The sequence below is a fragment of the Paramisgurnus dabryanus genome, chromosome 22 (genome assembly GCF_030506205.2).
Source record: "Paramisgurnus dabryanus chromosome 22, PD_genome_1.1, whole genome shotgun sequence".
In the NCBI taxonomy this organism is placed as follows: domain Eukaryota; kingdom Metazoa; phylum Chordata; class Actinopteri; order Cypriniformes; family Cobitidae; genus Paramisgurnus; species Paramisgurnus dabryanus.
Window position 1 is genome coordinate 24,773,794 of NC_133358.1, and position 25,724 is coordinate 24,799,517.

At 39.2% G+C, this 25,724-nt stretch overlaps 1 protein-coding gene across 2 annotated transcripts in view; it reads left to right on the forward strand.

Moving 5' to 3' along the window:
* The window catches only part of arhgap29a (Rho GTPase activating protein 29a), a 47,442-nt gene that overhangs the window by 3,426 nt on the left and 18,292 nt on the right, over positions 1-25,724 (forward strand). The window contains exon 3 of one of the 2 annotated variants that reach the window (XM_065258479.1): positions 20,838-20,981. In XM_065258479.1, coding sequence (XP_065114551.1) covers positions 20,838-20,981 — 144 coding nt within the window. Of the gene's footprint in view, positions 1-20,837; positions 20,982-25,194; positions 25,440-25,724 lie in introns of those variants that run through there. The other variant, XM_065258480.2, reaches the window with a different exon arrangement.

Genomic DNA, 25,724 nt, shown 5'->3' on the forward strand with positions numbered 1-25,724 from the left:
ATTGCTCTTGCATGCACCATTACTGCGTTCTCATGGCAGTGCCGTTTGGATCAGATCCAGCTCACTAATCTTTGCTTTGCTCGAGTATTCTTTAATAAGGATTTGGGGGGGGGGGGTATGTGGTGCGGGGTGTTTCCAGCCTCCTATTGTGTCTGTGCCGTGTCGTCCATGGTCTGTAGGAATCCCCTTTTGTTTGTCGGGGTGATGGAGGGTCCTTGACCCCAGCTGGGTAGTAGAGTAACTCTGAGAGCCAGCAGCGTGTGACCGCTGGTTTTGGCCTCCAGCTCTTCTCCACACGCAGCTACGGACCGTGAGCGACGGGAATGCCGGAGCTGACGCGGTGTCGCTAAAAACATTCAAACATTATTTCAGCCTCGCGTTGTTGTCATCATTCAGAAAATGTGCTGCTTTACAGATCTGGTATGCTTCCGCAGAGTGACCTTATAAAGTATCTGGAGGATGCCAAAAGAGTTGCACTTTTAAAGAGGAAAGGTTAACGGTTAAAAGATCCCTTTTTGTGTCTGTCTTGGTGGCCCATATTAGCAGTCATTATGTAAAAAGACCGTAACACGCTAACACGTGAGTCAGAGTGAGGAGTTTGCTGTAATCTGCTGAATTGTAGCTAAATGCAGGAAAGGGGGAATTTGGAAACGCAGCGTAATTGGCCTGGAGGAAACTGAATTTGGGAAAACTCAGATATCTTTGTCACTGTGTCTAGGGAAAGATTTAAATATGATTTGCTGATCACATTTCATCAGTTTGTGTTTTCCCTGGGATTGAACCCATGACCTTTGTTTTGTTTATGCAATGCTCTACCAGTTCACCTACTGGAGCACTTGCATGCATATAGACGGTTCAATTGGACGCACGTGCGTTGCCGCAGTTAAAGGAATATTTCACTTTCATAAAAAAATCCTGACAATTAAAGGAATAGTATGTAAGAAAATTATATCAATTAATCATAAAATGGCCCTGATATGTCACTAGACATTAAAAAAATCATTTTCATTTCAAATACTTAAATCACAGTTGCAGCCGTCAACTGATGTTTATGTTGTCATGTTGTGTATTGGCCACCAGTAAGATTGCAGTACCAGTTTAAGCCACAAGATTTGTGATTGCAGTACCAGTTTTGACCACAATCCTACATACTGTTCCTTTAACTTACCCCCATGTCATCCAAGATGTTTATGTCTTTCTTTGTTCGGTCAAGAAGAAATTAAGTTTTTTTTTTTTAAGGAATACATTCCAGGATTTTTTTCAATTTTATCTATCGTCATTTGTGCCAAGAAAAATAAAAAAAGATGTACTTTTAAACCACAACTCCTCAGTTTTAGGCATGGGCCGGTATGAGATTTTGGCGGTATGATAACCTTAAGCAGAAATACAGCGGTTTCGCGGTTGCAACAATACAATTTTTAACTAGACATAAACATGTGCTGGGTGAAAATAAAGCCTTTAAATTATAATTATAATTTTCTTTAAAAAAATATTAAAAACTAGGGATGCACCGATAGGATTTTTTTGGGCTGATACCGATAGTGATTTAAACGGACAACTTCTATATGCCGATATTAAACACTTACATACAATACTATACAGTTGTTCTATTAGCTAGTTTATTTCTGCATCAAATTATTTTTACTGAACATGGATTGGATCTAATTAATATTCAACTGACCAACATAATAAGAGAGGCACAAATTAAGCTAAAACAAATATAATAAGACAGCATGACAACCTTCAAAGGTGGTTTTTGCTATTCGGCATTTATTTTATTAACAACATTAACTCATTTTTTTTGAGTAAATCTCATACCTTGCAACTGTATTACAGAAAATGTGAGTGGTTTTGAAACCTCGACTGTTTAAAACCACGGTATACCTTGAAACCAGTAACCTGCCCATGCCTACTCAGTTTATTGTGTAAAATGGTCCGAAAGTGTCTTTCGACATGAATACGTAATACGTAAGGTCGCGCTGGCGCTTCACACGGCTAGTGCAAGACGAGAAGTTGTGGTTTAAAAGTACATATTTTTAATATTTCTTGACAAAAATGACGATCGTTTCGCTAGATAAGACGCTAATGCCTTGGTTGGGAACGTTTAAAGCTGCATTGAAACTGCAATTTTAAACTGGATTGAAACTGTAAACTGTTAAGGTCCAATAAAGTCTATTAAATGAAGAAAAATATTGGAATGTTTTCTTCAAAAAAACACAATTTCTTCTCGACTAAACAAAGAAACATGACATAAGGGTGAGTACATTTTTAGGATTTTTTATCGGTCTGGCTAGTGGCTAAACTAATCTCTGAAAAAAATACCTTATTGAATAAAATGTTTCGATTTGGTAAAGACAAGGGGAGATGGCAAGCTTGGATCACCGTTGTGCGGAGAAGTTAATTTTACACAGTAACGTTAGCTCAGTGTAGTAGTCGATACGTGTTAGATATGATAAAATAATTGACTTTATTTTTCACTTATTATCAGAAATAAACAGAGATAAGCTCTTTAGTTTCCATTCGCAAGTGGCTCATGTACCCTGTTTACTTTAGTGTGTGTAGGAAATGAACATCTTGCAGCTGATTACATTTTGGATCAGCGCACATCTTCAAAGTCCAAATTGTTAGTAGTGAACTGGGTGTGGCTGAACCCAAGCGTAAAAGAGGTTGTTAGGGATTCGGTGGCCCTGCTGTGATTGAAATCCTTTTGGTTTATGGCCGTGTCGTCTCTGCTGTAAGCGACCCCTCCAGATGAAGGGAATCCTCGGGCTGTGTTTTACAGCTGCAGTTTGCTTGCTTAAAAACAGCTGGTTCATTCACATGCATTGATGCGATAGTGACGTTTTTGTCTCGTCTCCCTAGATTTGTTCCTCGAGCAAACTGCCAGCTTCTGGCAATAAGTTGACTTTCCCATGCAAGAATAGCAGGAACCTTGAGACTTGTCCGTAGGGAACAGTGGGCTGCTATAGTAGGAATTTGATGTTTTCTTTTTTCTAGAAGTCAAGCATGACACCTTAAATGGCAATTATTAGACAGCAGCTCTCATAGGCAGACCGGTGGAGAGGTTGACGTGGATCGCTGTATTTCATGATCGGTTTTAAAGCTCTTTTATGGATGCGATTAAAGATAAAGACCTCTATTTTGGTCTCTTGACTCCGTTCCCAGTTAGGCGGTTAAGACGGCTTCCATAAAGATGTCTGCACAATGAGAGGGATTTCTAAATATCTTTAAAGGTCACGACCGTGCCCAGGGGCTGCACATGATGGACATGTCGGTAATTGGATTGGATTATTTTGGGCTTGGGATATAACCGCCAGTTTGGGACTCGGAGGTCAGTATTTAGTTCGGTGTGGGGGATTGAGAGATACATATTCTTTACCTTGTTTCAAAACAAAGAGAGATGGACTGTGAAGTTTATGTTTACTGTTGGTAGGGTAGATACTAATTGGAAGGGGCTTTAAAATGACTGGCATTTATTGTATGGAGGTTCGAGTTTTTCTGACTTGTTGTATGTAATTGTGGGGTGTTATGTTTAGTGTTCTGTATTTCTGCCATGAACGTGACAGGTGACATTAGAGACGATGTTGATGATGGTTTGATTGATGATGGTTTCTTGACTTACAATGGGGTCACAAAGTCTGAGACCATGAGTGAAAAACATTGCTTTGCATTTTTCTTATTTAATTTAAACTTTATGACAGTATATTATCAGAATTTGAGTAAAAGTAATTTAAATCTGGTCTTGAAGAAGGTCAGCTGATTTGCTTTTGTGATCATTTTGCATAACTTTTCTTAATTTATTTTACATTGCATTTACATTTATGTATTTAGCAGACGATTATCAGTATGTATGATCTTTGGGAATCTTACCCATGACTTGTGCATAATGCAATGCTTTATCAATTGAGAACTATTTCAGGAACTATTAAAGGGGCCATGGCATGAAAATCTGACGTTTAAGTGCCATGATTGGGTCCCCAGTGCTTCCATCAACCTAGAAAATGTGAAAAAGATCAACCCAGTAACTTAGTTTTGGTAAATCATTCTTTACAAGTACATGAAAAAATACGTCGTTGAAATTTGGCCCTCTTTATGATGTCATAAGGAGCTCTTATTATATTAATACCACCCCTTAATCTGCACTATCCAACCACATTACTTCCATTTAGTGCAGAGAGAAAATAATTCACAGCACAATTAAGTTTCAATTTCAACAAACCACCATCATTGTAATCAGTGTTTGCACTTCATCTCATTTGCATGTTAAAGGACACACCCAACACGGCACATTTTTGTACACACCTACAAAGTGGCAATTTTAACATGTTATAATAAATTATTTATATGGCATTTTGAGCTAAAACTTCACATATGTCCTCATTTATTTTACATCTTGTGATATGGCCCCTTTAATGTTTAAAGAAAAGAATATACATTTTTTTTCTGTAAGGTTTCAGGCATACAAACCTCACGGACGTTGTCTTAGATTTGTCAAGCCGGTCAGGTGTTAGTCCCATGGGCGACTCATTGAAGCAGCAGGATGGTTGGCATGTGTCAGCTATTTGGAAAATGAAAAACAAGATTGGCTGTAATGAATACTGGCCCTATTCACTGAGGAAAATAAAGTGTGTAAGCTTCACTGCTCTCTTTATGATGTTTTTGAGACTCTCTATTCATACTAGACACTCGTCGGTTTTAGGCACACATCCCCTTTGTTGAAATTATACACAACTGTCAGGCGTACTGAGAAATTGACATAAGCACCCTCACGTAAACCAGAACCAGCTGCTATTGGTTGATGGACAAAACCTATTGCCGTGTTATGAAGTTTACTAAAGAGTTCGTGTTTATCAATTCGCTAACTGCAATGGTCGCCCGAAAGTCTGTGTGAACTCTGGGTTTCGCCGAGTGGAGGTTTGTTTATTAGCAAGTCCTGCGGGACAGTAAACTGTTTCTGTTCTCCCCGAGTGCAGGATGGGTAAATAATCAGATCCTCATTTATATAATATCCCTCATATTTGAAATTCTTTTGGGTGGTCGTGTCCCTCATATAATGGCTTTAAAGTCTTGCAGAATAAAAATGGTCACATACTTTAACAATTCCTATCTGATAAAGTAACATTTGTACATGTGTACATACAATAAGAAAATGTACATTTAACTTATTAGTGTTCGTTCAGCTGGTAAAGCTTTGAGTTAACAATGCAAAGGTTTGATGAGTTGCAATGCAAGGTGAGTTCAATTCCCAGGGAACACACAGACATACACGTACAAAATGTATACTTTTAAGCCACCATGAACTTAAAATTAAACACATAATTTTTATGGAATATTGTGGTGTATTGTGCGCCACTCTATTCCCCCCCTTGAAGCGACCTTTCTTTACTTCCTGTCACGAGGAATGGCATGTGTGCGGGCTATCAAAGACTTCTTCCTGGGGAAAACATAACAGTGATTTGCAATAAGCAACATGCCCCAATGTCCAAAGAACCAAACAGTTTTCTTGTCTAATGGCAAACAAAGGTATTGTAATGCTGCGTTTGCACCAACCACGTTTCAGGCGTCAAAATCACATCTACTGCGCCTAGTTTGTCGCTTAAACAGTTTGAATGCATTTGCACGTCTAGAGCGTAGTAGACGCTCGGAAAAAGCACGCATTTGACGTGCGTCAGAGGCAAAATCCGCTTCTTGTGGGAGGGTGCTTTGCGGTTGTCTGTTTGCAGGATGGCTGATGTTGATTTATCGAAAGAGTTACCGGTTTGAATTTAGTCACCTTACTATAGGGGGAAAATAAACGGCGCGGGTCGATAAACGTCATGTGACTCAAAAGTAAAATGTGTATTTACAACTTACCAGGTTGCCTAATGTCCTCACTGAAACTCTTCCAAGCGTGGTCCTTTTTATTCCTGTCTCTATAGAAATAAGAACTTGTGTCGTATAGCTGCGGGTGACTGCTCATGGACAATAACAAGCGTTCATGCTGAATGAGTGACTCCGGGCGGGGCTGCCGCCACATCAGCAAGCTGGCTCCTGATTGGTTAATGCAGCCCAAAAATCCGCCAAAGTTCACATTTTTCAACTCGGGCTTCAGCCACAAATTCGCGTAAAACGCAAAAAGCACCCTTCACGAGTACCACGCCATACGCTCAAATTGCGCCATTCGCAGGCGGAGTTGGGTCTACCTACCGCTTCAAACGCCTCATCCACGCCGTCTGGGGGAAAGTGAACCCTGCCCCCAAACTCCGCCTATGATAAAAATAAGTCCCGCCCTTCATTTTTCCTCATCTTACGTCACGATAGGGAAGACAACAGCAACTTCGGTTTTACAGTGACTTTAATTTAGGGCCGAAAGATATATAAAACATTTTAGTTCAATGCAGATACAGAATAAAATATCCTTTATTGTCATTGCACGGCTGTACAACGAAATTGTAGCTTTCTCCTTAGAAATTTAAACATTTACACAAAAAAATTGGTTTAAACAAATGTAAGATGGAGACTGGCGAGATAATGCTTTGTTTTCCTAGAAAGAATGTGAAGTCTGTGTATTTATTATTATTTACATTTTATTTTAAACAAATTTTTTGCTTTAACTTAATGCATTATTGTAATGCATGTTGCACTATTTAGCAACTTATCGCGTTTTTCTTTAATCGTGCAGTCCTAACTTAAATGTCTTGCAAGTCGCTTTAGATTAAAGCATCTGCCAAGTGCATTAAAGAGCACCTATTGTCCGTTTCAAGATTTTACATTTCCTTTGGTGTGTAAGTGTGTATTAGTACATGTTAACGATATGCAAAAGGTACAAACCCCAAAGTAAACAATGATGGAAGTTATCATCTCAAACGTAAATCTTTTTTTTTTTGACTACAACAAACACACAGATTGTAGGAAACAGTTTACTTCCTGGGATTGGTGATGTAGACAAGACCGACATTATCATAATTCCTCCCGCTTCAGTAGGGTGGCCATTCGTGCCAGTTCCGCCGGACACGTCCCGAACATGTTTTCGGGTGCGTTCTCCGGAAGTCGCGTTGCTTGAATGCATACGTCATCGAGGTCCTCACATTTCAGTTAAAATACATTAGAAAATTAAGATTTATTTCTTTTAAGACATACAATCATTGTAGTTTCATTCTTACCTTGAAATGTAACGGTTGCTTTTCTGAAATTAAACCCGAAATATTAAACCTTGATGACGTATGCGGTCAACCAACATGACTTACGGAGAACGAACCCGAAAACATGTTCAGGACGTGTCCGGCGGAACTGGCACGAATGGCCACCCTACGCTTCAGACTAAAAGCCTGCAAGTTAACTCCTGTTAGCATTGCATTGTGAGCGAATCTTTCAAACATGGTAAGAAGCGTCACATTTCCATCTGACGTCAGATATATTCAGACAAATTACAACGTACAGATCAGCTGGCCAATCAGGGACACAGAGCTTTTCAAATCCGTGCGTTTCATGAAGAGAGTGAAATCTGGAGCTACAAAAATATACGTACATGTGGAAAATAATGTCTTTTTTAACCATAAACCACGCGAACACATTGTATTATACCAAATACACAAAATAACTCTCTTTAATGTAAATGTAAAATTAAATAAATAAATAACCTCACTTTTGTTAAAAAATATTTGTTATATATCATGATCTCAGTACAGTTTGATTGAAGTTTCCTGTAGTCCTGTAGCAGTGTAACCTTGAGCGAATCGACCAGGTTGTATTTTTACTGTTAAATCAATATTGACCCTTTCTGGGTCGACCATTACCACAGTCTGTGCTCATCATTTTGATAGGGGTGGGAAAAGTGCTCCTCTCCTCTCCCATCCCCCCCACATACCCGGCATTCCTCCAGAACAAACGCTCACTTGTTACTTTAGTGCCTTGGATCAACAGTTGCTGGATGTTGGACACTTTGGACAAAAAAGACCACGGATAAACCGTTGTCCATCCTACTGTCCTGGTACAGTGAATCTGTAGTCCATTTTGACTGGAAGTGTTTGTCATATCATAAGTGTAAACGCAATGGTTTGGATTGCAGGAATTACATTGTTTGCATTGTTTATATTGAGCAGCTAAATACATTTCCAATTTGATAACAAGCACTCAGAAAGGGTCTCATATTGTGGCTGTGGAGTTTGTGGAGGGTCCAAGTTGCCCTCGCGGTGGGGTGCAGACAGGGTCTGTGAGTGGGATTAGAACCCTCTTCATCCCCAGCGGCACCACATTGTGCTCCAACCTGCCCTGCATGGGGGCTTCCTCTGATCGGCCAAAAGTGATTTTCTGGCCCCCATTGTAAGGTGATTTTGGGGGCCGGTGACCCACAGCATTTGCCCTGTGAACGTCAACCTTCAAACAGCGCACGAGGGCCCGCTTGATCCCGAGAAGATTTCAAATGTGTCCAATTAGTTCGGGGAAGCGTAGCTTCACACCACGTTCCTGAGATTTCTCTGTATTGTTAGTATGTGTGTGAAGCTGATGCAGATTAGTTTTAGCACAGCTGACTTTGTTTCCTAAAAATGAGTCATGAGAGCGTTTTCTGTTTAAACTGAGTCACGTTTGCATTTTTTTTTATAGTTTTTTGTTGCATAAATCTTTCACTCTCAATGAATCATTGTACCTGAACTTAATTGCATGGCTGAGCAATAGAAGGTGAGAAAAATGTTGTCATACATTTTCACAGTATTCCCGAGCTGTTTTCTGGTAATATTTAACTTATTAACTGGTGAGAACATCTCACCAGGTGTTTCACAATATCCTCATTTGTCAGACTCCCATCACATTACTCACTGTGTCAAGCCAGAAATATTTTTAGGTACAGTTTTCGTCTTTCTTTCCCATGTAAAACAACCTATCCTCTTAGCCAGCACTCTTATGATGTTGATTTCTCTTACGTTGTTATATTTGACAATGTGAACTCATTTTTTGTCCTGCTGTGATGCTCTATGGGAAAATGTTTTTTTGCACGGGGCCCTTTGAGAAAACCAATATGCTGTGTTTAAAATGATCTATTGTGAATTCCAGTCTATATTTAGCAGTCCTGTGTCGTTTCAGTGACTCGTTTTGGCATTTTAATATAGTTGAGATACAGCTGTACTCCAGATCTCCTCTAATATGAGATGCTCAGTGTTGCCAGCGGTTGGTTCTTAAATAAAGAGTTCATTTTATGGTCGCTTTGAAGATTTTCTTTAAATTAGTCCAATTAAGAATGTCTTTGAAGATCCAATTACACTTTCTTGTTTCATCACCCTTATGCTATCCCAGATGTATGTGACATTCTTTTTTCAGTGAAATCCATGTTTGTATGAGTGTTTCGTCATGAGAACTGAGATTCAGAGTTATTGATTTGCTGTCATATTTGAATTTAACACGCTTATATGTTGCCATGAAAATGCGGGAAAAAAACTGGCTTATGATAGTTTTAGCTGGTCTCCCAGCTGTTTTTTGGTCACTTTTTAAAGGAAAACGCAACTTTTTGGGAAATTCACCATATCCCCTAGAGTTAGAAAATTCCATAAATCCCCTTTTCATCTCTGTGCGTCCCGTAACTCTGTCTAATGCACCCACCACTAGCCTAGCTTAGCACAAAGACTGGAAGTAAATGGCTCCAGCTAGCATACTGCTCCCAATTAGTGACAAAATAACGCCAACATTTTCCTATTTATATATTGTGATTTGTATAGTCACAGCATGTACAAATAACAAGGTCATATGAGACACAGCCGTCTTTTAACCCTATACAAACTGGAAACTATATTTTTAGAAGGCGAAGCACTGCTACTTGGGCTTCGTCGGGCGTGTTCCTTTAAGCTGTTTTTCAGTAGGGTTTAATCACTAAATAAGCTTAAAATGTTAATCGTTTTATCTCACAAACATTGTTTCACTTATACATTTTTTTATTTACCCACTGGAGTTTGGATTACTTTTGGATCACTCAAAAGTCGCCATGAAATGGAAGTAGCAATTGTCTTTTTTGCCTCATGGTGACATATATCCGAGTGAAACGGCTTCTGAAATAAAAAAAAATGACTTGATTTCTTTCATCGAGAACTGATTGGATTGTTTGAAGTTGGGTAATGTTGATATTTGATAACCGCTGCGATCTTTTTCCGGACTCCGCCCACCTGCCATACCATATGACCAGGAAAGAGGATCTTTTTGAGGAGGGAAGGAGATTGGCATTTTTGATTAAAGATTAAGGGCACACAGTGCAAAAAAAGTACTTTCTTACATAGTATTTTTTTCTTGTTTTCTGTAGAAATATCTAAAACTTGTTAAATCAAGATGTATTTTCTTGATGAGCAAATGACCTAAGAAAATAAGTCTAGTTTGTAGACAAAACATATCAAATTTAAGCGAATTTGTGCTTAAAACAAGGAAAAAATCTGCCAATGAAATAAGAAATATTTTTGCTGAATTTTTCTTGTATCAAGTTAACTTAAGAAAAAATTCTTATTCCATTGGTAGATTTTTTTGCATCTTAATTTAAGAATTTTTAGATATTTCTACTGAAAACAAGACAAAAATACCAAGTAAGAAAGTAATTTTTGCAGTGCATGCATTTAAAAAAAAAAAACCCACAATATTCCAAAACAAATTACAGATTTTCATTTCAATTTCATTGTGACTTTAATGTTCACTGTAAAAAGTAAAAAGTTAGATCAACTTAAAAAAAAATGACTTCAACTGATAACACTTTTACTTTAGGTTGAATAAACTTAATTAAAGTGTTAGTAGTTTTTTAGTTAACTTTTCACTTTTTGAAGTTAGATGTATGTGATTTTTGGAGCTTCACCATGTTTAATATAAAATTATTTGTTTGTGTTCAGCTGAAGAAAAGAACTCTTTAAACGCCATATTTTTTTGCAAAGTCCTCTAAGTGCACGTGCAGACGATGCAAGAGTTTCTTACCCGGTTAAATGAAGTTTACCAAATAAATTAGGATATTGACAATTTTTTTTTATCTTTTACCTTTATTCTCAAAGGACAGTAAAGAATGACTGGAGACTTTTGTTCAAAGTGGAGATAGGCCTGTCACGATAACAAATTTTGCTAGGCGATTAATTGCCTCGGAATTTATCGCGATAGGCGATAACATTGATGCTCCGGGACCATTATAATAATGCAGATACACCTTTTCAAAGATCTATAAACTTTTATTTCTAAACAATAAGTAATACTGGAACTGGAAGACATTTTAAATATCCACAAGAAATGAACAAAATAACAGGATGATTGCGTTTTAGGTGCATATGCATGTTTGTCGTGTTGCCACTTTTAAGTGCTACGTTTTTACCACAAATGCGACATAACGGCTCGTTCAGGTTCAGTGGTTCACCTCGGTCATTAGGTTTAAATCCAAAGTACTCCCACACTGCAGCTGTAGCGTTTGGTTTTGAAACTTGGCTGTTTACACTTGGTATTAAGATGTGTTTTTGATCAGATCACAAGTGGACGAGAGAGACATATCACATTTACACCTGGTATTTAAATCCGTCTCTTTTGTCCACTTTCGACCGCTTCTGTGCTGAATACTGTGAGGGGTGGTCTGTCGAGACGGTGGGCGAGTCTCTCCGCTGTCATTTGAACGCCAGCGGGAGTAATTATGAGTTTATATGGACGCAAACTAATATTATGTCCACTGCTTGTTTAGCAAGTATACATGCTGCACAGTATTTTCTACATGTATATGTTAGAGCTTTCTCTGAATTTTCAGCGAAATTGATGAAATAAGATCGCGCAACTTTCACACGCTTGCAAAATGAAACTGCGGAGATCACCCGCTTTAGTTTATCAATGAAAGGCTAAAAATAGCACTGTTCACCTTGTGTCAGAGAAGACGTAAAACATTGTGATCCGATCGATAAAAACGCATGTTAATGACAAGTGTAAACAGCCTCTAGTAAATCCATCTTTTTCTCCAACTCTCGTCTTAACTAGTGTTTTCTCCTGCTACACTTCTCACTCGGCGCTCATCCTCCTCAGTACTCCTACTGTGATAGGCTACGCCAGGAGTCCCCCCTCCCCACACAGATCATGCGACTGACAAATGACTGACGAGGGTTCACTCCTTGTCACTCGTTGCACGGAGCGGTCATCCAGTCTCTTTGGTAGAGAGAGAGAGAGACTAGAAAAACAAACAAGCATGCAAATGTGAATTATCGCGGCCTAAAAAAATGATCGAGTTCATTTTATTTACCGTGCGATTAATCGATTTATCGTTTATCGCGACAGGCCTAAGTGGAGATTTACATGTACTTTTGCAGTGAATTACTTTTTTAATTTAATAACAATAAAAAGTGTTTTGGTAAAAAATTAGCTAAAATGTAATTGCCATTAAAGTAAAATGATTCAACTAAAACATAAGAGCCTGATTAAAAGATAAAAAATGCTAATTTACAAGAAACATGTCAGATGCACTTAGAAGGTTTTGCATCTGAGCTTTTCAATTGTTTTCCAAATATTGCCCATACTTTCTTTCTCATGAAAAAAGAAAATGAATCATTAAGAGTCAACAGTGTATCGCATTAGGAGGCATTGAGAAGAGATTAGCGGCGTGTAGGAGACTTGAGCATGGGTTAGGGTGACACAGAGAATAATAGATAAGGATTCAGTGTCTGTGAGTTATCAGCGCTGCTTGTACCAGTGTACAAGTGTGGGCTGCAGACAGCTGTCTACTAGCTGGTCTTTACTGATTTGGGGAGTTTAATGGTTCTGTTCTGGTCCTAAATAGTTTTTGTGGTTCATTTATATGTTTTTCTTATCACTTTCTTTCCAACGTTGCAGGTTTGCAGTAAAGGTCCGATTAGTGTAGGTGAAATTTGATAAATAGTTACATGAATTGACTTACAGAAATGAACAGAAGTCTAAAATGCATTGCATTATCTTATATTGTATGTTAGATTTATATCGCAGTGATTTTTTTATGTAGTTGACTTGTATCCTATAAACTGAAATTACACCAAAAAAGCCAACGAATTGTCTCCTTCAGATATCATCTTTCAACAAGTTGTGTTTTTGTAGTAAATGGGCCTGTACATTGTTAGCTTGAAGCAGAAATTCCTGAGAGAAGTAACCGCTGACAGATTCTTCAATCGTTCGTTCAGATCTGTCTAAATAATGCCACGAGATCTTCATTTAAACGCCAAATGTGAATGAAGACAGAACAGTAAATGAGGTTTGGTGTAACCTAGTTAAACACAGGACACAAAGGAATGTTAAACAGTCGTCTTCAAAAACTGATTATAAGAATTCTGGTCGAAGGCAATATGAAACCACACCTGTGGGAAGCTTTGTCTTTTATCTCTGTAGCAAATATAGGCAACGGATTAACCTACATACAAATCCCCCACTGCTTCAGATTAGGGATTTGAAACAAAGATGGCAAATTTAGTTTAACTTGACCATCGATTCACAAGGCAGGATTAAAAATGTCTGGAAAAAAGTAGATCTTTTTTTTCTTCCATAATAATGTCAGGAATAAATACACACATTGAGGTCCTATCATAGCCCGGAAAGACCACATACGCCCGATTTGACTTAAATCCTGTTTTTGAGCACTTGGTTCCTGGTACAAGTCAAGAGCGGTTGAAGATTAATTGGCCCTGTTTTGCATCTGAAGCCTGAGCCCCCAGAAAGCCCATCAAAGAGAAACAGCTTCATGTTGAGAGGGGAAACACCGTCCATGGCTTATCCTTCACCAACCAGCGGCTTTCTGGTTTTTCTCACTGACATCATGGCCTGTGGCTTAGGCAACAATATGCATCAGCATCATTAGGTCGATTTTTCCAATGGATTTGGTGTATGATGTCAAATTTGGCAGTTTAAAGTCTTGATGAATCTTTTCTGTTTTTATTATTATGGCGTGAGTTTTAAAAAATGAACTGTGGTGTGATCTGCTAAAAGGACGAACCAAATGGTTTTGAATGTTTTTTTTCTAGTGTGAGGAATAGGATGTCTTTCAAAGATTGGAATCAGGACTGTCATGAAGTTTCCCAATCCATTGGGACAGACCCAACCCATTTGTTGTGATCTCAAACTTTGAAACCAGACAGTGGATGTCATGTCTGGATGCCTGACACTCCGTTCTCAATTCATTTGAAGATATTTCACCACTATGTGGAAGAGCTTTTAGATTTTACTCTAAAATTGCTGGGTTATTTTTGGGTCAAAAAGGGAAGAACCCAACCTGCTGGTTTGTTTCAATTTAAAAATGCTAAGTTGTTTTAACCTATTGTTGGTTCAACTATAAAAAAAACTTGGCTATTTTAACCAAGTGGCTGGGTTTGTCCCTTTTTGATCCAAAACTGCACTCTCAGTCACTGGGATGGTACAATAATTTTTTTGGCCAATTTTGCCTTTATTTAAACTGTGATAGAGGAGAGGACAGGAAAGTACAGGGATGAGGAAGGGTATGGGATCGGCAAATGACCACGAGCTGGGAATCGAACTCTGGTCGCTGAAAGTGTGGAAGCACCACATGTCCGAGTGCTGCCCATTACACCATCAGCTTAGACGGGACGGTACCTTTTAAAAAGGTCCTAATATATACCATTTTGAGATACTAGTATTTACCTATTAGTTACATTTCAAGGTACAAAAGTGTACTTTTGAAAAGGTCCCACCCCTGTGCCAACTGTTGTACCTTCATGTACCTTTTTTTCTGGAGTGTGGGTTGAAAACCCAGCGATTTTTTTTTTAGGGCATTCAGTTGATTTTATTTGAATAACTTCTGAGTTTAATTCTCCTTGCACATTAAAAAATGCTGCTTATTTTTATCCCAGCATTGGGTCAAAATGGGACGAACCCAGCCGTTGGATTAAATTAACACAGAGAATGTTTATATAAGTGGTGGACAGCTGTGTGGTCGCATAAAAAGAAACAAGCATGTTCCTGTCTCCATGCAGGATGCCTGATTAATATGGAGAAGGAAATTAAAGAATGGGATATTGGAGTATGTAATATGGTGAATACTTAGATGCACTTGTCCTTCAATCAGCAGAAGTATCATCTCAAGGGTTTAGAGGTCATCTTAAAGTAACTAATTCTCAAAGTTGAGTGTTGTAAGGCATCGTAGCAATCAGATCACATTCATTCCCTGATGATTACTTATGGTACTTGACAATTACTGTCACCATGCCATATCAGTCAAGGTTACCAAAGAGTATCTTGCCATCTCCAGGTCTGTGATGTAAACATCTAGGATATATTTATGTTAGGCTTGTGGGTGTACTATTTAAAAAAAAATGCATAAATAGCTTTCAAGCTAGGTTTGAGTCAAGGCTTTAAATCCAAACCAATTTTCTAGTCTATGCATGCAAGTCAAGTGTTCATGTAAGGGTCTCTTTTAAATGTCGGCCCTTTGTGAGCAGTTATGGGAAAGAGTGGATGAAAGGTGAATCAGCAGGGTACTTTGGGGAAGGGGTAGATGCTAAACGTAAAGGCCCCTTTGCCGTGGATCCATGTAATATCCTGATCCCAGGAGATTCCCTGTCACAGGGGTGGACCGGGCCCACCCACCTTAACAGAAAATACTTTGGGTATTAGAAAAAAAAGTATTAGACTGTCCACTTTGGCAGCTCCGGTCAAAAGGGCATGTTAAAGGCTAAGTAGTAGTCCGAGTTTTACTAAGTCTTTTGAGTTTCAAATACATAAAGGCTTTTAAATAAAGACGTCGATCACCAAGAGCTGTTGACCTCTGATCACATGAAACAGCCAGTAACCATAATGTGTCAATTTTGTTGTCTTTTTTAAGTAGGTAGTGGGTATTCTTGTTGGGGGACCAATATTGGGAAGCGCTGGACTCTGATATCCTCTTATAAATTGCATTTAATGCTTCAATAGCTGGTGTTAATAATCCTTTTAGGAGTGGGGTCAAACCTCACGTAGACTCTGAAATGTGGGCTAAGTGTTCTTGAGCAATAGCCAACTTTGTATGTCTTCATACTATGCGTTGTTTACATGCATACTTGCAGGCATGAAATCAGTGCTAATTCGTTTACGTGTAGTGTTTTGTGTAGTTGTCTATAAAAGGAGCCCTGGGCGCTGTACTTATTTGGATGACATTACGCGAGTTCATGTGTTTACATGTGTGGCCCCCTTTTCCCACTCCTACACTTGAAGAGGCATTGCCATACTGGAATGCTGGGTTTCCATGACGCTAGCAGGGTAAAAATGTGCCAATGGTTCTCAGTACAAGCCCAGGACACAACAGCAGGGTCTCCAGTGGTCCTGCAGGACGGCATTATTCTTAACCTTGTGTCCCTGGTCTCAACCGAGGTACATGCATCTAGATTCGTCATTTTTCTACATCAGTTCTTTCCCCTGAGCTTCTCGGGCCCCTGTAGTGTCCCACACTCGCATCAGTTTTGAAAGCCGCACAGATTTATTGTTCTATAAATGCCTCATGCTGCAGGACTCCAAAGAATACGGCCCCGTTGTTTGCAAATGGCCCCCGGAGACAAAAGGAAGGTTCCCCCAATCAGAAACGCTTTTTCTTGTCATGTTGAAAGCTCACTCTTGGTTAAACAAGGTTTCCTGTCATCGCCGAGCGAGACGTCCTTTCTCCGCTAAATCGATGTTGGTGAGTGATCGTGTTTGGCACCGATGAGAACAGAATCCCAAACAAGGGGCAGCAGGGTTAAAATCATCAGCTTCTACGCTTCATATCCTTCCTACTGTTTTAGGGCTCAGTTGTGCTAATTGGTCGTTTTTTTAAGATCGGTCCAAACAAGCGGGAAGCAGTTTAGGGTGTTTGATGGCCCTGGGTCTTGTGGCCTCTATTCTCTCTGTTCTGGCACACTGAGCAGAACTGAACCGGCCCCTCCACCCGGGACAGTGGCTGTGTGTGCATGTGAATGGAAGTGATGTGTGGGGATGGGGTCTTGCTTTGTGTGTTTGTTATTGTCATTCAAAATGTAATGTCTTCAAAAGAGGGTTTTTAATTTGACCCCCACCAATTAAGAGATTTAGACTCGGGTTGGCTGGCGGTCACCTTTGACCCACCTGCTTATTATACCCGGGGTCTTCACATGTTGGTGTGAAATCCTCTTTCGTTTCCTCTGTGTATGTGTTTTCGCTCTTTCTCATTCTCTTTTTACCACTTTATCCTGATAATAATGCTGAACTAAAGAAATTTTTTCGCATTTGTACAATGGTGCTCGCTTCATATGACAGTATAGCAAAACAGTATAGAAGTTAAAGCTTTGTAATGATTAAACTTAGGTTTAGGATTAACACGAGGATTATACTTGGTCAGATGGTTATGGTTCATGTACTTAAAGACCCCATTAATGTGCTTGTTTTTTGCGTTGATGTAGTTGTCCAGGGACTATAAAGGAATTGTTTCTTTTAAATAGCCAATAGGTTTTAGTGATATCATCATTTGAAATCATGATTTGCTACTAGCATATTGCGTGTGGTTTTTAGGAGGATGGTATTTATAATTCCTAAGAAAATTCCATCTGATTGGACAAATCTTTGTAGTGCAGGATGATGAGTCATTAAAATATTCAGTTCATTTATTCAGAAGGGAAAAACTGTAAATTTAAAGACAATGAATATTACGCAGCAGCCAAATATAGTCCCCAATACCGGGGACTATTTTCGGGCACTGCGTAATATCATTGCGCCTCCTGCAGCCATGTTACGGCAGCAAGTCCTTGATTATTGCGCCGTAATGAGAGTATAGTCCTAGCCATATCTGCCTAGAAAATCACAACTTATAATTTTCTGTCGGTCTTAGTACATGATGTAACTACAGAAGACTCCAGTTTTAAATAGGAAAAATATCGAAACTCTTTGGTTATATTTTAAGCGCAATGCTAATGGTCTAATCAGATTCAATGAATTATGCTAAGCTATGCTAAAAGTGCTAGCGCCAGACCCGGAAATCAGCTGAATGGATTTCAAAACGTTAAAAATCAAAAGTTTTACTCTAGGGGAGCTGGAAAATGAGCATATTTTCAAAAAAAGTGGAGTGTCCCTTTAAGATATGTCAATATAATGTGTTTTCAAATTAAGGAAGCTCAAACATGCATTTTAGTCTTGGACTAGGATAAGCTATGTCTGTGAAACCACCCCTAGAATTATGTAGATGCCTGCTTTTAGCCCCCGAACTAAATAAACAACTCCAAAAATTTCCTTTGCTACTAATGTAATGTTTCCCTGAAGGTGGTTATTGAAAAGTTGTCTTTGATTCATTGCAGGCCCCATTGACTCCATAGTTAATTTTACCTGGAAAGCAAGTGACGCAAGACATCGCATCCACCTTTTAGAAACCTTTCACCCACAACCGAGTTCAGTTTTATTCAGTTATAAAGGGTCTGATGACCTCATCTGATGTGTAACACAGTGCTCATAGTGAGGGGTTTCCGGTTTAGAAGTGCTTGGTTGGCTTTTCATGAACAAGAGGGGAGCTTGAAACAAATGCTTGGTTCAGTTCTCATAAGGCAACTACAGGTTGTCTCATCAGGGAGTGGATATGCGTGACACTTGATGAAGATAAATGGTGGATGCTGGCAGAACCCTCTGCTGCTGGTGGGGGCAGAACGAGTGATACAAACCCAAAATTTTTGTTTATCAGCCTAGAACCATTGTATCAAACCTCATAATAACAACAGGTGAACTTTAAGGGAACTTGTAGATGGTGTGTATATTTAGCGATGTTTGAACTTTAAACCAAATTATGGTAATTTACGAGTTCAAGTATCAAGATTATTTGTCATGTATAAAGACAATTTGTTGTGGCAATAAACGACATTGTAAACAGTGGAAATTATGCAAGTATATGTAATAGGTATGCAAGGTATGTAGGGCGATTCATTTAAATCAAAGAACTGGGTGAGACACAGAGCCAAGCCGAATGCTCTTAACTCTTTACCCGCCAGCATTTTTTTCAAGTTGCCAGCCAGCACCAGCATTTTTTATGATTTTCAGAAAAGTTAGTGTTTTATAAGTTGGGTAAGAGCACCACCTAGTGGGTAATAGCGTAATACGGATTGCCCTAAAAACTTGTCATTGGCAGGGAAGCGTTTTCCAGTCTCTCCAGAAAAACGCGATTATGCGATCGCATGATTCAATGCATAATTAGCCAAAGTCTGCATATTTATGCGGGGGTCGCATTTTTTAAATACGCCGCACTTTCGCTGCATAAATTGCAGATTTCTGCTTGCAAAATATGCGGGGTTTGCATGATTTCAAAAATGTTGCATTTACTTCACACATGCACAGCTATGTCCCCTGTTGTCATGGGAATGTTATGAAATGAAGTAATTACGCGATGTGAACATCAATGAAAAGCTGCAAAAGCTGCAAACAGTTTTCGCAAGTTCACACAGTTTTTGCAATTTTGCCAAGTTCCCGCAATTTCATCGCATAAAATTGCATAAATATCCTGCATATTCCTTCGCATTTTTTAAGAAAACGTGCTGCAAGATCAAGCATTTTTGCCAGCAACAATCACAAAATTTTTTTCTGGAAGCACTGTTTTTCTCTTAAAGGGGACATATCATGAAAATCTGACATTGTCCATGTTTAAGTGCTATAATTTGGTCCCTCGTGCTTCTATCAACCTAGAAAACTTCTAATAAATGATCTGGAGACACCAAAGATTTATTTGAAGTCTTAAAAAAGTTTTGTGAAATGTCCCCTTTACTTGACGAATAACTCTTCAATGGCGGGGAAATAGTTAAAGGGGAAACATACAAATCAGACTGTTTTAATAAAAGGATGAATAACAGTAAATATATTACTTAAATGTGTATGTTTTTCGGCAATTTTTTTATATTGTTATATGTACACCTCAGAGAAGTTAGTAAAATAAAAATAAAAACATGTCATCACCCCTTAAACAAATTAAACTTCTATCTAACTGGTTTGCGAATTTCACTTGAAAGAAATGACACAACACATTCAACGCATTTTCAACTTTTTAAAATTAGATCACAAATCGAATCGATATTTTCCCCTTAAGGTATGTGTGCAAGCAAAGTGCAAATTCTGGATCTCTAAACATGGAAGTTGGAAAATGGGAACAAAAAAGAATTGTTTAGCAATGTCTTTGTAGTCTCATTCTGTGCATCATTATAATGTAGTCAGACAGTGTTCATCCTGGCTTGCATTTCCATGGCAGTCACCATCCACAACAGCATCAGTTCCACCTTTTGTTGCTCTATGGGAAAAGAGACGGATTGCAAAAAGGGGGTAAAATCTCTCTGATCCCCTTTTCCATGCTGCGGGTAATCCAGAGGCCGCTGTCAGCACAAATGTGACTTTGATAGCCAGAAGAGGGTTTGACTGATCATGGTGCCTGTGAATGTGTGTTTGTGTATCATGTTTAGTTTTGTTGTGGCTAGATGCGATATACAGCAATGAAGGTTTTTGCGTCTGAAATCTATCTTTGAATCTTAGTGGAAAGAAATGATACTACTTAGAGATGTAGTGATCAGACTTGTTCATACCATTGCGCTGTACTTCATGTAAACAAATGTTTTATTCATAAACACTTCATCCATCAATGTTAAGTGTTTGGTTTTAGGGTTGTGTGCTGTCAAATTATCACATGCAAACAGTTGTTTTATTACGCAGACTAAAGTTGGTATGTGCATATCTCGTATTTAAGGGTGTGTTAATGGTTCCAAGCTGAGCATTAGTACCTACGTCGAAAGGTGGTACCTGAACTGCATCTAGAGATTTAAGACCCGTCTCTTTTGACATGCAAGCAACCACCCAGAAAATGCACAAGTATCAAGTTTTGCAATGCAGCACGGCAATGATTGTGTAATATTTTCGAACACGCCTGTATAATGCATTTATGTGTGTGTGTGTTTCAGAACACCAGGATTGTCTACACCAAGTGGTTCATGAGCGTCTCGGAGAGCTGTTGCGTGTATTGAAAGCCTTGATTTCCAAACATCACTCCTTGAATTCAGTGGAGATCCTCAGTGCTACGGGAATCCTCATTGCGAAGGTCAAAGGTGAGCTACGCTCTCTCTTACTTTAATATGACAATGCAGAAGAATAAGAGAGGGACAAACATCATCAAACTTCTTATCACATCACAAGTTTGGGTTGCAATACATAATTGTGCTTGATTTCTATTGGCTGGTATTTCTGTTGTGCAGAATGAGTAGTGGTGCAAGATTTTCTCTAAAATAAATCTTGTGACAACTAGCCTCGACTTTCCCAACTGGGAACCGAGGCAAAATTTGGAGCTAAAGCTGTGTAATGTTACCCTACCATGTTTCCCTAAACTCTCGTGTCTGAGCTGATAATGATACACGTGAAATTGCCGGAGACGATTTTCTCGGAGGATTACCGACTGGTCCTGTACGTGTGTACAAAGAGCCACGAAATGCACAAGACAGCCGAATCCCTCAAAGAGAGACTTCTTTGTTTATCATAATAAACAGTTCCCACACATGGCAATGCGGGTTGAAAAGCAGAACGGTACACTTCTGCAAATGTGTTCGTGCATGTGCACGTGTGTGTGGGGGTAAACACTGACTTGGAGTACAATGTCCTTGTTGGAGTTGAGGAATTTCTTTTCCCCCGGACTCTTCAGGGAAAGATTAGCATCTCCATGCGTGGAGGTTCTTCAGCTGGCTTGCGGACAAGAATGTCAGGAGTATCTGCATATTGTCCACATCATCATCCGAGGTTTAAAACACACATACATGGGAGGTTATGATGAAACACAGTGGGGGAAGAATAGCATTCTGACCTGTGGGGAGGTAGACCCAAAATGGGTTTGGACACTTACAAATGTTGGAGTGTAATTATTTGCAAAACATAAAACCATGTGGGATTTAAAAAAAAATGTTTTTAGACCTTTTTCTTAGAAATAGTTTTTTTTATAAGCCTTTTCTTGGAATTATTTAGTGATCACAGGGACATTTTCAGTGCCTGGATGAAAGCAAGTTCACACACGTAGTGCGCACAATATGTCTATTGTTTCGTAAGACCTAGCAAACGCTATTTAAAATTAAATGTTTACGATGCTATTTTTTTCTTAAACGCCAATTGATTTGATTTTTTATCTAGTACAAACTGTTTTAATTCTGTAAAAAATTAAATTGAGCAAGCAAATACAAAAAAATCAGTTTTTCGAAAATTGTTTCCTAATGCTGCGTACACATCGCATTCCTCGCTCTAGATTACCTGCGGGATTTAACTTCGCGGCATGCAAATTATCTGCTTGAGTTCAATATTTTCAACTTGCGTGAAAAACGCATTTGAGGGCGAATAACTCGTGTTCGCACCAAACTCGCCACCCAATTTGCGTTTCGCATCACGAATTTGTGTCTATTTACATTTTTGCATTGACTTTGTCTAATCTACTCGTGCAATAATTCAATTCGCTTCTGGTGTGTACATAGCATTACAATGTTTCGCAAATATGTGTAAAGTAACCTGCATTCTTCTGCTTTAAACAGAGGTGGCGATAGAGAGGCAAAAGATAACAGACTTAAAGGGATAGTTCACCCAAAAATGAAAATAATGTCATTAATGACTCACCCTTATGTCGTTCCAAACTCGTAAGACCTCCAATCATCTTCTGAACACAGTTTAAGATGTTTTAGATATAGTTCGAGAGCTTGTTGACCCTTCATTGAAAATCTATGTACGGTATACTGTCCATGTCCATTGTCCATTAAAACATCATCAAAGTAGTCCATGTGACATCAGTGGGTCAGTTAGAATGTGTTGAAGCATCGAAAATACATTTTGGTCCAAAAAGAACAAAAATTACGACTTTATTCAGCATTGTCGTCTTATCCGCGACGTACGACACGGCTGACGTGTTATCTGGTGCGCCCCAGTTGTTGTTGTTTTTTGTGCGCCCGGGCTTCGTTTACAGTCGAGGGAGATACACATTGTAAATTTGAAAAAAAAAAACTTTGCAATCATGGATAACACGTTATCCGTGTCACTGCAGTCATCTGCGGAAGAGAAGACGATGTTGAAAAAAGTTGTAATTTTTGTTATTTTTGGACCAAAATGTATTTTCGATGCTTCAACACATTCTAACTGACCCACTGATGTCACATGGACTACTTTGATGATGTTTTTATTACCTTTCTGGGCATGGACAGTATACCGTACGTAGATTTTCAATATAGGGTCAACAAGCTCTGACTAAACATAAAACATCTTAAACGGTTTTCTGAAGATGAACGGATGTCTTACAAGTTTGGAACGACATGAGGATGAGTCATTAATGACATTATTTTCATTTTTGGGTGAACTATTCCTTTAAGTTAGACTTGAAGGAATAGTTCACCAAAATTGGAAATTTCTCTCATAATTTACTCACCCTCATGCCTTCCAAGATGTTTAAAACTTTCATTCGTCGTTTTACGCAATCATAGTTCTGTTAAATACTATTCTGTTTCTTCCTAGCTTTGTTAAGCAGTTAAATACTGGTCAACTTGTAGCAAAAATAAACATTTTGGTGAACTATTAAGCGTTCGAATACTTACATGGGCTGTTATATGCGTGTATGAGAAATCATTTTAAACATAAAGAACCTTTTAACTCTCATTGTTTATGCACTTATCCCAGAGATGTCAATATTTTCAGTGTTTAAAAGTCTGTGGGTTGTCATTCACTGGTTAACACAAACAAAAGCAGGTCTTGAATAATGACAGGACGTGGTTTGTTATGAAGTCACTTGCACTTGCAGTGTTTTTGGGAACAGAGACTAAATGCCCTGCTCTGTTTTGACAGTTGCGCTCATAGCGGGTCATGTGATGTTTTTGTATAAACACATCAACGAACCTATTGGCCTTTGCTTTCTAAATAGTTAGATAATCTTTTTGTAGCATTTTATGTGCACATACAAAGCAGAAATAGTCATTTATTTAACTTAAATATGGTTTAACTTTATTAGTTTTGATAACTAGAGGACAATCATTTTCTTGAGGGAAAGTGCAATACCAACTGCCTCCACTAGAGGCTGGTATTTTTCATTCACATGCCCTCTATTTACAATCTCTCTCTCTCTCTCTTTCTCTCGCTCGCTCTCTCTCGCTCTCCATCTCTTCTTCTCAGACACACACACACACACAGCAAAACCTTTGTAATGCGACCCTTAAACAATCAGTATTCTTGCTCTGTGGCACAGAGATTAGAATATGAGAAAGTTGAATATCCGGATCGGGGAGCTCCAAGCATGATAAGAACTCCTCTGTTGAGTTTGAACAGTCCCGATTCTCTCATGTTCAGCCCGGCACATGTGTCCACCGCAGAAATGTGACACTGACCCCGTTGGCTGGGCCTCAAGATGAGATAGGGACCAGCAGGAGTTTAGGCAAACCTCCACAGAGGCTCTAGGGAGGGCAGGGTCCGGAACGTTATGTGAATATCGTAACGCAAACTCCTCACCTCTCCAAAATCTGGATCCCAATGGGAAGGTATTTGCTGATGTTGAAGAAACCTCACGCTGTCCTGTCCTTGATGATTTTAATGCTCAGCATTCCGTTTCATTCTGAGGCAATAAAAACACTGCTTGTGTTTACTTGAACGAGAGCCACGAGTAGATGTTTCTTCATCATCTTTTTGCTATTACACAAGATCTTTCACATGCAGCGTATTAGATTTCGAAAGTAATTTGAAGTTTCTCTGTGGTATTATATCTATCATAAGCTCCCAGCAAAAAGTGGGGTTGTTTGTTCTCGACTGTTCCCATCGGTCCAGCGACTCTTTACCTTTCGTCACCTACAGCCTTCAAAAGCTTCCCCTCTCATCTGATTGACCCAGGATTTTTTTTACTAAGAGGCTGCCCATCTCTTCTTGGTCTCCTTCTGCACTTACGACTTCATTTTAACCACCTCCAAAGTGAGGACGTGCGAGTGTCATCTGTATCTAAACAGATAAGTCTGGTATCTTCTGTGGGAAAGATCTCAACTCAGTCCCTGTGGACTCGATGTTTGGTCTCGTTAATGTTTTATCAGCTCTTCCCCATAGATTTGAAGGTGAAATTGATTAGCATGCCTGACTGGTGCCAGATTTCCCAGGGAGGAGGGGGAAAACGCGAAAAAAACAATGCCATTTTTGCATGATGATGTAACTTCCACGTTTGGTTGCATGTGGACGGTGAGGGCTGCCATTGTGTTCTTGTGAGCTTCAGGATGTCCTGTTGGGGAGGGGTGTACGGAGGGGATGAGAGGACGTGATGACCAGACAGAACTTCGTAAGCAGTGGTGGACGGTGGTTCAGGTCCACGTCAAGTTGAAGCTGTTCTTCAATGATCTCAAAAGATCTTAGAAGACCAACCGGTCTGGCTTGGCTTTTCACAGGATTGTCTTCTAGGAAAGAGTTTTCGGGGAAATTTTGAGGAAAGATCGTCAGATTTACTTTTCTTTACATCTCTACGCATCTCAGTTTTCCTGGATATTTGGTGCGTGCTAACTGGATGGGAAGTGTAGTAGTCGGTAAGTGGCCGCATTGAAAAATTGCATTGGGTGCATTTGATACAGGAAACCTGTCAATTGTTCTTACATTCTCGGTATTCTGAAGTTCCAGTTTCAGTTGAACGGCACCAGTAAGCTAAAGTGAGCTGGTTAGATTGGAGTGAATGTAAACATGTAAAGTTCAAGAGATGCAAAGTGAATCCAAGTATACAACAGGTGAAATCGGCCCGAATGGGTGTCTGGACATCTTTTGGCTTCTTTCTATTTCCAAATCTTTGTTGACCGTCCTTGGGGATGGGTGGATTG